Source organism: Gymnoscopelus braueri (genome assembly GCF_963280865.1).
Source record: "Gymnoscopelus braueri genome assembly, chromosome: 10".
Classification (NCBI taxonomy): Eukaryota; Metazoa; Chordata; class Actinopteri; order Myctophiformes; family Myctophidae; genus Gymnoscopelus; species Gymnoscopelus braueri.
Window position 1 is genome coordinate 11,427,767 of NC_137611.1, and position 15,377 is coordinate 11,443,143.

The 15,377-nt window shown below is 43.2% G+C and overlaps 1 protein-coding gene across 3 annotated transcripts in view; it reads left to right on the forward strand.

Moving 5' to 3' along the window:
* Nucleotides 1-10,305: 10,305 nt before the first annotated feature.
* Nucleotides 10,306-15,377, forward strand: part of LOC308092936 (myomegalin-like) — a 71,197-nt gene continuing 66,125 nt past the window's right edge. For all 3 annotated transcript variants that reach the window (XM_080439092.1, XM_080439093.1, XM_080439094.1), the window contains exon 1: nucleotides 10,306-10,975. In XM_080439092.1, the coding sequence (XP_080295218.1) occupies nucleotides 10,805-10,975 (171 nt within the window). In that variant the 5' untranslated portion in view covers nucleotides 10,306-10,804. The remainder of the gene's footprint in view (nucleotides 10,976-15,377) is intronic.

Consider the following 15,377-nt stretch of genomic DNA (forward strand, 5'->3'; position numbering starts at 1 on the left):
AAGATGTTTGAAAATATAAGTGCAGAAGTAGGCCTATCTTTATTTTGAAAATGGGGCAGTGTGCAGGGGAATGGAGCAGTGATTTGCCCGTTTTTAGGGTGGCATTAATGTGCAAAATAATTAATAAAGGTCGCATTATAGCTTATTTCCTATTTCCTTTAACTTGTTGGCTTGAGGTGGGCTAGCAGTGGTTCTCAACCTTTTCAGGCCGTGACCCCCAGAATAATCATATTTGAACGTATTGTATTAGTTGAGGCATTAAATTTAGTTTGACCCGGTTCCATGTTGTGAAAATAGCAGATCTACTGTACAAGCTCACAACGAGGCATTGTGAGCTTGCGGATTTGCCTCTTTATTTCATTATTTGACAATTTGGTTTGATCAGTTTTTAGTGTGTTGATTACTTTTGATGCAGTAATTTATTATCTTTAGTTGATTTTTTCTTTTTGTAGATATATTAAAAGGTCTCAAAAGTAGGCCTAGCCTTTATACTTAAATTGTCACTTCACTGTCATCTGGGGACCCCCCCCAAAAAATAATGTGGCCCCCCCAGGAGTCCCGACCCAGTGGTTGAGAACCACTGGGCTATAGTGTGGAACCACAGGGGGGTGTGTATGTATGGTGTGGTGGGGGCTGCCTGCTGTGTGTGCATGTGTGCGTGCGTGCGTGTGTGTGTGTGTGTGTGTGTGTGTGTGTGTGTGTGTGTGTGTGTGTGTGTGTGTGTGTGTGTGTGTGTGTGTGTGTGTGTGTGTGTGTGTGTGTGTGTGTGTGTGTGTGTGTGTGTGTGTGTGAGAACCCCCCCCCCCCCCCACCAGCATCCCAGCCTCATTTCAGGGCGCGCATCATTTCAGTACACGTCCCCACCGAAAACGTAGTGTGTGATGGTCGAACAGAGAGTGATGTGAACCACGCACATTTCTTCCATATGCTATATTAATATCCGTTTAGGATGGAATCATAATGGCCGGGTGGTGATTTCTGCACAGGGGCTCAGGTTGCCCTTGGATTTGACGGGATATATATGGATTGGACCACCTCATCATTATCGCCAGAACCAACCTGGAGCAGCGATCCTGCAAGGTAAGCTATTATAAAGCCTATGAAAGGTATCGGCAGCATCGTTGCATGATGAGTGCAGCACCGCGGAATGCATGTCGCTGCGGGGGATGCGATGCGAGCCCCCCATAGCATCTGTGACAAAGACGGCGATGATATGTTTGATCGTGGTTGTTTATTATATGCCCAAAATCTGGTTTTTATTATATCGTGGTGTTATTTCGTGTCTCTGTCAAGAAAGCTACGCGCGCCTCAGACCCCAATAAAGGCCTTTTTTTGTTATTCCCACACAAGCGACGTGGTTGGTGGCACAGATGTGCAGAGACAGACATCTGGAGCGGTCATTGGCTCTATTTAGGTCATTATTACTGTCACATGCAGCTTTCTTCCACGTTGAAAATGAAAATCCTGCAAGAGCCTACGGTTGATCATTATAGGCGACTTAATGCTGTTTGGTCTCTCTAACACCAGGAGCCAAATTCTATTCAGAATGAAATACACAAGTGACAAAAGGATTCACTCTTGCTAATTATTCTTACACGCAGTCATTTATTTCTAAAGAACACATGGTTTCAGTTTAGGAGTCACGTGAGATCCTAGGGTCTTTGGGTGTCAGTCATATATTTGAGATAGATAGGCTACACAAAATGTGCACCAAATCTGCTCAGGCCTAAACTAACTAATCATTGCAACGATGCACATGCACTTGGTATGTATTTAATCAATTGATATTGATCTTCTGTTTGACTTGCTACAGGGCTCCATGGGTTGAGATTCTTTAGTCTATAGTGCAAGCCACCCCAACCACCCACATAGTTTTGAGGACCTCACAAAATAGCATTTTCACTTGAATATCCTTACTTAACTGAGGGTGTACAGACGGTCCATTTGAGTCCATCTATAAGGGTCCATTTGTAGGCTACACTCTCAGAGTTAAATAACACTTGGGATTTCACTAAGTGCACACTACACTTTACAAGGCAGTGGCTGGAGAATACAAGGCTGGCCTGCCCTGTAAATATCAAGTGGTTTTAGAGGACCAGCTTATTAATGGACACAAACATCAGATGTGAAACAGCATTTAGATGGGATGCTGCCCACCATCTCACCATGCGAGAGGCAGACTGTGTTGTTTACCCACCTGCTGGACCAATAATGCCTGCATGGCACGCAGCAGCTGTCTGCCCCTCCAGACCAGGACTATTTTCTGCCCCCAACAACAACTGTCCTTCATGGGACGTGGGAGTGTCTGCTTTTTTTTTTGGGATCAGATCAGTAGGCTAGTAGTAGTAGTTGTAGAAGTGGTTGTAATAGTAGCAGCAGCTGCAGTATAATAGTTATGGAGAGCCAATGGGACAATTATAGACAATAATATTGTGTGTGTGTGTGTGTGTGTGTGTGTGTGTGTGTGTGTGTGTGTGTGTGTGTGTGTGTGTGTGTGTGTGTGTGTGTGTGTGTGTGTGTGTGTGTGTGTGTGTGTGTGTGTGTGTGTGTGTGTGACTGACGTGTGTGTGTGTGTGTGTGTGTGTGTGTGTGTGTGTGTGTGTGTGTGTGTGTGTGTGTGTGTGTGTGTGTGTGTGTGCGCGTGTGTGTGTGTGTGTGTGTGTGTGTGTGTGTGCGCTTCTTGGACTTGCTGGAGGAATGCTTTACTTCTATTTGAAGTGAGAAAGTGAGAGTAGCACAACATGGCTATCTGCCATCTCATCATCACCATCTCTTTGTTGAGCTGATAAGACCTACAACTTGTGTGTACACACTACACAGCTCTGTGTGTTTGCTTTTATTGCTGTTATTGTTAACATAATAGGATGCCTGTATTGTGTTCCTTTAATCATTGACTGCCTGGTAGACAGGGAGGTACTGTAAATATAGCATTTCAGTTGAGGAAGTTTTTGTCCCCCACTGTGCCCTTTCTGCCTCTCCTCTCCCCTATGGTGACAGACACTCCCCCTCCACACACACACACACACACACACACACACACACACACACACACACACACACACACACACACACACAGACACACACACACACACACACACACACACACACACACACACACACACACACACACACACACACACACACACACACCTCCGTGAAGACCCTATGGTCTCCCATAGAGGTGATAATGAGATTAGGCTAATGTTGAAAAGATTCGGTAGGCCTTTCACTCCCTGAAAAAGCTCTCCTTGTAGCCTATCTCTTGTTTTACAAAAGGAAGTTAAGTAGCTTGTGTTTAGTGTAATGAAGACAGGATGTTTTGTCTGTGTGTGTGTGTGTGTGTGTGTGTGTGCGTGCGTGCGTGCGTGCGTGCGTGCGTGCGTGTGCATGCGTGTGTGTTTGAAGTCATACTTAAGATGCGGTTCCTTCCTTCAAATTCAGTTCCATTCAAAGGGGCTTTATTGGCACAAGAAACACATACGTTTACATTGCCAAAGCAAATGTGAAATAAAAACAATCAAAACTTTGAATTAAAATTAAAATACAGTATAGGTCTACTAGAAAAAAAATAATGACGTGTAAACAGAGCTTTGTGACATTGCAAATTTACAACCAAATATACTCTCTTGAAAACTTAAAAACTAATTTGTGCTTTTGCTGTTAATTCCTCTCTCTCTCTCTCTCTCTCTCTCTCTCTCTCTCTCTCTCTCTCTCTCTCTCTCTCTCTCTCTCTCTCTCTCTCTGTCTCAGTGCTGTGGGAGGGGAGGCTTCATCTCAGACCACAGGTCACATGACAGGTAATCACATCTATTGACAACTCTCTGCATGAAATGTGACATAATGGCAAAATACAACTGATGGCCCGTTGATTGAACTTCCTCATTCCTGGTGCCGTTTCTTTCTCTTCTCTTGGTCCAGACCTGTGTGGTGATGACAACTCTCCACCTCTCCAGCTACACACACTCAAGGAGTTTGAGCAGGTGAGGGTCTGATGTGTACATTTTAGTTTTAACCCGTTAAGACAGGGAACGCATCTGTGTCATTTTTAGATTTGAGCTAAAAAGCATTATTTTACACTTTGGGTATTCAAAAATAGCAGCAACTATGAGCTTGTAGATCTGCTATTTTTTGAAACATTGTGAAAATGTGTGAAAATGTGGGTCCCTGGAACGAAATATTATGAGGTGGTGGTCCGCGGCCAAATACATATCATTTTGAGGGTCCTTGACATGAAAAAGTTGGAGCACCATTGATAAAGCAACATTACGTTTTTCAGAAAACTGTTAGGATTTAGAAGACATTTTGTAGAATCGGCCTCAGGTCTTAATGGGTTAATCTCCCCCATGCATCTGGTAGCTGGTTCCCAGTGTAATTTTGGGTGGGGAACGCATAATGTTTTGTACCACAGGCACGCTGACAGTGAGGCCTTGAGGCTTGTGAGTGACCACGACCAGCAGGCGATGGTGGATGGAATAGTTCATCATGGGGTCAACCAAAACGAGCGATTACTCCGCGCGTCTCAGCCAATTTACAGCAATTGGAGATGGTGTTGTGAGGACAATGGCTTTTGCATAGCATACATGCATCTGGTAGTAGTAATACCAGATGTAGTAGTACTACCCTGAGCCACTGTAGGGGCGGCAGTGAATCAGGGGTAGAGTGGCCGGTAGAGCGGCCGGATGTGAACCACAATGTTCCCAGTTCGATCCCGGGCTCCCCCAGTGTTGGTGTCGAAGTGTCCTTGAGCAAGACGCTGAACCCCTAATTGCTCCCAATGAGCAGGTTGGTGCCTTGCATGGTTTCCTCTGCCATCGGTGTATGAATGGGTGAATGTATTGCACAATCTATGTAAAACGCTTTGGATAAAAGCGCTGTATAAATGCACTATTTACCATTTACTACTCATAAGTCCCGTTTGCTCCTCCGTTAGCTTGATGAAGCCACACTTTCCCAGCTCTAATATATTATCCCAAAGACTATAGTATTTTCTTTTTCCACAGTTACATATTTCCCCCCAATTTAGTTTAATCTTTAATATTTCCACAGCCAACGCCCAATCTCCCCCACATTGTTGTTCTGAGGAGGGTGTAGACCCGTGTTTCCCAAACAATGGGTCGGGACCCATTTGTGGGTCATGGATCCATTTTTATGTCTCGCACATTTTTCCTATATATATTATTATTTCAAAAGATTAAAAAAGTGAAAATGTTTACTTCTTCAAAATAATTTAATAAATAAATAAAACAATCAAAGACATTTCCTGAATAAAAAAATACGTTAGAAGTAGTGAAAATAGCAGATCTGCTATTTTCACCAGTTTGGGTCCCGGGGAACCATCAAATTTCTCTAGAGCTAAAAAGTTTGGGAACCACTGGTGTAGACAACCAAATGTCCTCTGATACACATGGATTCATCAGCCGCCTTGTTTTCACATGACAGTGAGGAGTTTAACCATGAGAGCATAATGCAGGCAGAGGTTCACTCTTATCTTCCCCAGATCCGCTCCCATTTAAAGACATGATCCCTCTTCAACTTTCAAACAGTGCCAACGAGCCAGTTGCACCAATCTCAAGCCACTGGTGTAAAAGAAGATCTGCTGTAAATGCTTCTTTGTTTAGTTTTTTACACAGAAGCAAACAAAGCCACCCCCATGTGAGCATTTATAGCACGCTGACATTCCAGAATCAGAGGCGTGACGTGAACACAACAGCATCAGCATCTAGAGTTACACTATGCCATTAATAACAGCAATGTCAGTGGACAAAAATGCATAGGTTAGTTACAACTAACCTATGCACCATTTATTTAGCAAAATACAGGCGCAAAATGTACGTACTGCAGAGGAAGAGTATGCTAAAGTTGTATAAAAACATCACTAATACTATAAAGTTACAAAACTCACTTCGTAATTTCACGCTCTCTCTCCTTTTATCTGTTTCACTCTCACTATCACTTTCTGACACACATTGCACACACAACTTAAGATGACAGTTGTCGGTAGACTTTATACATTTACAACGATCTATGCATTCATTTCACAAAATACAGACTTAAAATTGGTATGTAATGTTTACTTAGAGGAGATCTATTAATTTAGCTGATTTAAATCTGGTGCTGTTGCCAGTGTAAAGTAAGGACTGACTCGTGTCTCGCCCATTTGCTCTCAAAATAAACGTGTGTGAGAGAGAGAGGCTACATGTTAATGCCTGATGTTTCATTGGAGGAGAAATTAGAAAGAAGCAGGGACCAGTTCAAGGCAGAACGGTGCTCAGAACAGGCTGAGTAAAAGGGGACTCTTCAGTCTTCACTGGAACCGCAAAATGCTGCCATCTTGTGGTTCCATGCTGCACTTCACAATGCTATTCTGGTGACAGCGCTGATCCAAAAGTGTCCTGCCCTGAGCAACAGAGCAACATTCGCCACATGGCGTGGGCACACTCGCACGCACGCACGCACATACATATACACATCAACTTTGACTCTCACTTTCTTTCTCTTTGATCGGTATTGTGTGTGTGAGTGTGTGGCTGGCTGGTCCACTGCTTCCAGATAAACTCCCATGTGTGGTGGAGGTGTTTAAAAAACACACACACGCCATCCCGTCACATCACGTCACCTCTCCTGTTCTGTGGCGGTCCAGCCTTTCCTCTGCTCTGAATAATTCAGAGGCGACACGTAATCCGACACCTCGATGATGTGCACGACACGCTCACTGAATACATCAGGAGGACGAGGATGACCTGTGATGATTTAACAGTGGTTTTCACTCCCTCCAGGTTTATCATTTTTAATGATAACTGTACATTCTTTTTTTTTCTCTCTCTCTTAATTCTGATTATTTTTTTTTACTTTAAAACCCTGAAAAATTAGTTTGATAAATAGGAACGTAGGCAAGGCAAGGCAACTTTATTTATATACTGTAGCACCTTTCATACACCAAGGCAACTCAAAGTGCTTTACAGAATAAAAACAAATCAGAGTGCAACAGTGCACTTTAAAAAGAGATAGAGAATAAAATGGATACAATTAAAATAAGATAAAGAAGCATATTAATTATAACAAATACTCCCACCTTTGATACAAGAAATAATAAAAAGTGACAGCACAGCTCATTTAAAGCCCAGGCAATACATAGCTGTCCTTAGCCATCATTTGGTAGAGTAAGCAATGTTAAATAAATATGTGTTTTTAACTTTGACTTAAAAACGGCTGTGGTTGAGGCTTGTCTAATTTAATTTAATTTAATGCTGCTTCGCCATGTTTTGTTCCAACTGTGGGAACAATTAGTAGGCCAGCCCCAGATGACCTAATGGTTCTAGGGGGTTCATATGGCTCCAGCATGTCTAATTTGTAGACAAGTAACACAAAGTTAAAATCAATTCTCTGCGAGACTGGGAGCCAATGTAAGGATTTTAGGACTGGTGTAATATGGTCATATTTTCTAGTTTTCCTCAGGACTCTAGCAGAGTCCTGATTGATTAATTGAATACTTTATTAGCAGTTTGCAAAAAAAGCACAGGAAAGTACAGTTCAATACGAGGTGTGCTAAGAGGATTTTAAACCCAAGAAAGCGCTATGGCTTGTTTCCATTGGGGTCCTTTGTACTCAATTAATCGAAACATTTAATGACAGACAAATATACACTACTATGCAAAGATGATGAGAACTCGTATACTATGTTAGTTACATTGATCCAAGGTGGAACACAATCGATTGATTTATCATTAAAATAAAACATGCTCTGAAAATGAAAACAGACCACCCATCTGACCACTTAGTTTTCCTCAGGACTCTAGCAGAGTCCTGATTGATTAATTGAATACTTTATTAGCAGTTTGCAAAAAAAGCACAGGAAAGTACAGTTCAATACGAGGTGTGCTAAGAGGATTTTAAACCCAAGAAAGCGCTATGGCTTGTTTCCATTGGGGTCCTTTGTACTCAATTAATCGAAACATTTAATGACAGACAAATATACACTACTATGCAAAGATGATGAGAACTCGTATACTATGTTAGTTACATTGATCCAAGGTGGAACACAATCGATTGATTTATCATTAAAATAAAACATGCTCTGAAAATGAAAACAGACCACCCATCTGACCACTTAAAATGGCAGCCGTGTTAAGTGGGCAGTTGGGTGGGCTGTTTGCGAACGCTTTCATTATTTTCAAGTTGGCCCCGATCCAGAAAACGGTTGAGAACCATTGTCGGTCACACGGCCCGGTCTCTTTAATTATAAAAGTCCCCGTTAGTGTTCATCATGCATTTTTAAATAGACACCGTCTTCTTCCTCTGTCCCTCGTCTCTTGGCTGTGAGACGGCCTGGGATTTACCCGTCAGGGAGAGATTCGGGACACCTCCTTATTAATAGCACACAGCTCACATGATTGTGCCTCCATTCAGTCTGTGCTGCGTTTCCTTCCCTGTACACTGTAGCGCAGTGGTTCCCAAACAATGGGTTGGGAGCGACTCCGGGCTTCATTTTTGGGTCACATAACAGTTTTTACGGGTCGCAAGTAAATATCCCCGCTTTACTTTGCATTTCATAAACCCCCCCCCCCCCCACAAATCAAAAAAATATAAATAAAATTCAAATCAAAACATGTTCAGGGGGAAAAGAATACAACAGAATTTCAGAGATTTTCAAAACAATATCCAATATCCTCAGTAGACCCTATAGGTATTTTATTCATGATTGTAATTTTCTTTTTCCTTTTTCTACTGATGTATTTAATTGTATTTTTGTAGCTATGTATGTTCTCATGTTCTTTAAGAATATTCCTTTTACCGTGGAAAAAAATAGCACCTTCACTCACCTGTATGGACCGCCCCCTCTCTATGGTAACGGCTTGGCGTGTGGCTTTGATTGGCCCCCCGCCTCTCAGAGAGTTGTCATATATACTGGCTGGGTGCCAGCTGCCCATTTATGCCTGATGAAAGTCCGAGCGACTGAAACGTTGCATCTTAAAAACATTTCTTTGTAAGTGAAGATAGTGTGCGGGACTCCCTCTCCCTCTTCCCTATTTCTTCTATATTCAGAATTCATTACTCCGACGCACCTGTCCGTCCGGAGGGGTGCAAAAGATCTTCTAAAGAATATCCATCAAAAAAGAAAAAAAAAATTAAATGCAAAACATAAGAAGTAGTGAAAATAGTCGCTCTACAGCCTGCAGAGCGTCTGTTTTCACAGTAAATAGCGTAGGAAATAGTAAAAGTAGCAGTGGTTAATTCATAATAGATCTTAGTAGGGGTCCTGGGGAGACACCAAAATGTATCTTTTGGGTCTGACAAAGGGTTGGGAACCAATGCTGTTTACCTCGTCGTACGACAAAGTCGTGAGCCTGCAGATCTGCTGTTTTTGTCACGTGTAAATCGGCCATGATCAAGGCCATCGCTGTCCCAAGTGAATGTGGACTGGCTTGTACGACTCTCACTTACGTAAGAGCTGAATGGTTGGCTTTGGCACGGGTTGTTTCAGCTGTTCGTTTAGTGGGGTTCACACTTTACCCCTAACAACATCCCCCCACACACACACACACACACACACACACACACACACACACACACACACACACACACACACACACACACACACACACACACACACACACACACACACACACACACACACACTCTCACATTAAGCTGAGGGCTGGAGGGGGCAGCAAAAACGGTGTGAGAGAATTTGATCTATATCAGTGTACCCCCCCCCCCCCCCGCCCCCATGGATCAATAAATCCGTCTATTTAAAACCATACACAGTTAAATCCAGAGTGCTCATTTAACTCTTACAAGTTGACCTGTACCAGAGTGTCAACTAAACCCTTCGTGGGTAAATCTTTACACTTAAATGAACGCTCCATGTTATGCGATGTAGCCTGGAGTACATGTGATAGGGAATATAATATAATGGTGTTAATTCATCCATTTCTAACTCTGAGAGGGTACAAATGTAACACTGTACCAAAAAGGTAAATTAATAACACAGGATGAGTCAAATTTGTCACCTCTCTCTCTCCCCCGTCCGTCCCCTCCAGTGGCCCTGCGTGTTCCTGCCCCCCCCTCCCCCCTCTCACCCTCATGGCCCAGGGGTGAGATCTCCTTTCATATCACAAGTGCCCGTGAGTCCAGAGTCTGTCCCCTCCCCTCCTCCCCTCCTCCCCTCCTCCCCTTCCTCGGTGTCCCAGCATCCCCCCCCTCCCTCCCTCCATGTCCCCTGGCTGTCTGGGATTCTTGGGATGTCTCCCTCAGTAAAATAAGCAGCAGTCGCGTCCCCCCTGGCTCACCAGAACCCACCATGGAGCCGACATGGCTGCACCTCTGACTGCCCGGGCCGCAGAGTTAGCGCTCTGCACCGCTAGTGGCCCCTATACACCTATGTGTGTGTGTTAGCTTTGGTTTGTGTGTGTGTGTGTGTGTGTGTGTGTGGTGTGTGTGTGATTGAGTGAGTGTGTGTGTGTGACTGATTGTGATTGATCTTCTACAGTCCCTCTTAGGACGCCGCTTTGTGATTTCTTTTTGGTGGCTTTTCTTTTTGTTTCTGCCGTTGATTTATTTCTTCTTGCACTAAAAGACTTTGGTGAGGTGACGATATTATGGTGTCACTGAGAAGGACATAACATGTCTAACGGTTACCGGACTCTGACAAAACCACAGGACACGTCGACAGTACGGTTAGCCGTGCTGTCCTTTTAACGGGATCCCGCGTCGCCTCATCATCATAGTAAATACGGACAGGTCGGATTAAAAGGCGACCGCGGGCGATTTTTGTGACGACCTTTTATGTCAAAGTGCAGGCAGGATGCAGGACAACATGTCTAAAGCGGAGGATATGTCTAACGGTTACCGCACTCTGTCACAGCACCTCAATGACCTGAAGAAGGAGAACTTCAGCCTCAAGCTCCGCATCTACTTCCTGGAGGAGAGGATCCAGCAGAAGTACGATGAGAGCAGCGAGGATGTCTACCGCACGGTGAGTGACACTGGAGCCTGATTCATACTTATAGTCGTACAAAGGTGTCGCATGCTGAAAATAGCCGATCTACAAGCGCACAACAGGTTGTGATGCGACCTGTGGGAGCTTGTATATCTGCAACGTTTGTCCTGCGATGCTGTTGATACGATAAATTAAGCATTAGGGAATCCAAGGGGCAGTGGTGGAAAGTAACATTTACTCATGTACTGTTCTTAAGTGCAATTTGATACTTTATTCATTCTCCACAGCATCTCAGAGGCAAATATTGTACTTTTAACCCAACACATTTTTTTTGGTGCATATTTAGATTATTAATACAACATATACATTAAGTAATAAACAATGATGTATTATTATAGCTTAATCTATCCAGCAGCATATAGAGTAATTAAAATCAGCCCCACCTTTACCAGCTGCAACATTAAAGTGATGAACACATTAATGCATTACTAATTACAAATTTACAATCGAATAATATGATTGTGAAATGGACCATTCTGTATAATGAGCACTTTTATGTTTGCTACTATAAGTATACAGTATATTGAAGCCAATAATGTTGTGCTTTTACTAAAGTAAACATTTGAATGTAGTACTTTTACTTGTAGAGAATGTTTACATTATGTAACTGATACTTTTACTTACCCGCTAAAACCCTATATATTTACTTAGTCCTGCCCCCCCCCCCAGGACTCTATACTAGGTGCACATGTTCTTCCCCAACACCAAATCTGTACACAAACATAGCCGATCTACAGGCCTGCATGCACACACACACACACACACACACACACACACACACACACACACACACACACACACACACACACACACACACACACACACACACACACACACACACACACACAGGCATGTACGTACGTACGTATGTACACACACACACACACACACACACACACACACACACACACACACACACACACACACACACACACACACACACACACACACACACACACACGCGTATGTACAGACAGACAGACAGACAGACAGACAGACAGACAGACAGACAGACAGACAGACAGACAGACAGACAGACACACACACAGACCCTCTTCTAATCTAGACGTCTCGCCTCCGAGGAGCCATGCCGTAAAACATTTGAGTTCGTCTTCCACCACTGCCACTGTGTGTCCTAACTTTCATTGAGTGAAACCCATTGATTATGTTGTTAATGGATGTGATTATGTTTGGGATTGTCCCACACAGTTCCTATCAGTGGCCGAGGTGAGAGCAGCTGATTGCACTTAACTTCATATTGTTGACCCAGTTAACAGACAATATGACAGATATAGAGACATGATGTGACCCATCATTGTTGAATGTTTTAGATAGATAGGCACGTCACTGTTTAACCTGCTCTTCTTTGCTCACCTTTTTCTGGTCCCTTTGAGTGAAGGGGTCATTCTTATTATGGCTAGGAAACCCCTAAAAGAGTTTTAGGGTTATTAATAGGATGAGACATTTAGTGGTTAGGTTTAGGGTGGGGTGAGGGTGAGGGGTTAAGGTTAAAGGACAGGGATTTTGAAGTTAAGATCGGGTTCAGGAATAGTTGTAATGGTGATTCCAAGGTTGGTTAAGGCTTAAGTTGGGCGAGCAGGGTAAATAAAATTGTAATATTTTAATGAATAATTGCTTTTGACATCCCCACAAAGATCAGGATGTTTTTGATGAATCTAACATGTTAGAAATGGAGTTTGAAGTTATAATGGGTTTGTAAAGGAAAGGGGCGTGTCTGATAAAAGGAATATCAAATATCTAAATACTGAATCTGTCTGGGGGGCTGTCTGGGGGGCTCACAAAAGCCAGAGTAGACGAGAAAATTACCCAAATGTATATGATATTATATTATTATGATATTTTGTGAAATATCCCTTAGGATAGTAAGAGAGATGCTGTGTGCACGCGCACACACACATGTCTCTGTTTGTGTGTGGTGTCTCTTCCTGGAAAGTATGTGTCATCGTCACTGCTTTGCGTTCTCTGAACCTGAGCACGTATTCCTTGATCCATAATAGGATAACATTGAGTTGATAGCATCACAGTGATTTCTGTTTTGCCTCACTGGCATCATGATCTCTAGACAGCTGTTCTGTCCATCGGCCTCTATGTCTGTCTGTCCGTCTGACTGTATTTGTTGTGTGTGCGTGTGCATCCAGGCTAAGGTGACCCTGTTGGGCCGCTGTTGTGTGTTTGCTTAAGCCAGCCATAGTCGGAAAAGAGCTCTTATCAATTGAAGACCTGTGTGTGTGTGTGTGTGTGTGTGTGTGTGTGTGTGTGTGTGTGTGTGTGTGTGTGTGTGTGCGTGTGCGTGCGAACAAAATAGCCATCTGATCTAAGTCCATATCACTTATCACGTATGTGGTAATCTTACAAGATTACCACATACCAGCAGTAATCAAGTAAACTGATCCTGTCATATTATGGATGTATGGAAACAAGAGACTATTAATCCTTGTGTGTCACCCTGCACGGTTCAAACTTAATTGCTTTAATAACTTTTACAATGGAGACTGCATCACATTATCCAGCAGACTTAAAGGAAAACATAGCCGATTTTCAACCTACTTCCCATTGTTTAGATGTGAGATCAATAATATTGTGGGGCTGGATCTCAAGCTAAAACTTTTGAGAATGAGCGCCATTGGACAAGGGAGTGACAACAATTCACAGAGACAAGCTACAGTAATAAAGGTGATAAAACCAGACAGTGACGCCGGAAATTAAACAACACGTTTGACGTCATTTTGTGGAGAAACACACAGAAGATATAGGATAGCTCCACGCTATATTATTGATCTAATCCAGTGGTTCTCAAAGTGGGGTCCAGGGGGGACCCTCAGGGTTCCTTGAGGGGGTTCCAAATGGATCCTTACAGGTCTGTAACTCTGAGAGTGTACAAATGGAACCAAATGGGTCAATTTGGTTCCATCTGTACACTCTCAGAGTTATGGGGGCCATTTGAAATGTAAAAAGTTTGAGAATCAATGATCTAATCACACTGAAAACATGGGATTTAAGTTAACTTTCCCCTTTAATTATACCTCAGTGGCTCACTGCATTATTGGGCAGAATACCAGCGGTACTGCCCCCCCCCCCCCTCCCCACCACCCAGGGCATGTCAGTGTGACACAATAAACAGCAGCTGTGTTGTGTTTGTTCTGCTCACTTAGTAATGCTGCTGAGAACTGAAGCCTGAGAGACACCGTTCTATTTATAGAGCCAAGTTGAGTGCACTGATTTATTTATCACCTGTGTTCATGTGAGGGTGTCCTACTTCTCCCTACGCTGACACGTGAATCACAGTCTGTAGTCTGAACTCTACACACGATCCAACATGGGTGTTTCTACGCCTGTAGCATGTATAGCATGTACGCCTGTAGCATGTCTTGATTCAAGAGGTGATATATCCCATGTGTACATCAAGTGTTCATTTAACTCTGAGAGGGTGAAAATGTACTGTGTGTGTATGGGATTTTGCCTGAATCTGAATAACAGTGGCTGAATATCAGTTTGTAGCATTCGGAGTGAATGTGCGACAATGCTGACTGATATAATCGATCAGATGATCAATATAATTGGGGTCAATTTTGTCTCAGTTGTTGAGCTACTGAACATCTCAGTAGCCATCCCAGATTTTTTTTTGGGGGCTTTTTATGAAGAGAGGGATAGGGAAAGTAGGCTGACAGGAAATGGGGAGAGAGATGGGGGGGGTGACACGCAGCAAAGGTCATCGGGAACGGGAGTCGAACCCGCGACACGCTGTCAAGCTGGCATTGTAGCCTAGGGTGCCTGGACCGCCACGCTACGGCCCAGGCCACCATCCCAGCTTTGAATGGGTGCCTGGTGGTTCAGCCAGTTGATTAATGCACAGAGCAACATGTGCACCTGGTGAGTGTGAGGACCCAGGTTTGAATCCGACCCCCATCTTGTCTTGACTTCCTTGACCTATTGGCAGCGTGCACTAGAAATCTGACCCTGATCAGTGTAGTGGTTTATACATACCGTAGCTTACACACACACACACACACACACACACACACACACACACACACACACACACACACACACACACACACACACACACACACACACACACACACACACACACACACACACACACACACACACATACAGTACATGCATGTATGTTCCAGTGATGGTGGATAGTACCTATAAGTACCTTTACTTAAGCACAATTTTGAGATACTTTTACTTTACTTGAGTATTTCCATTTTTACGATACCTATACTTCAACTCCACTACATCTCAGAGGCAACAATTGTACTTTTGACTCAGCTACAATTATTTTACAGTTTAAGTTAGTTACTTTGCAGGTTGAGATTATTATTACAAAAGCCCTATTTTATACTTCGGC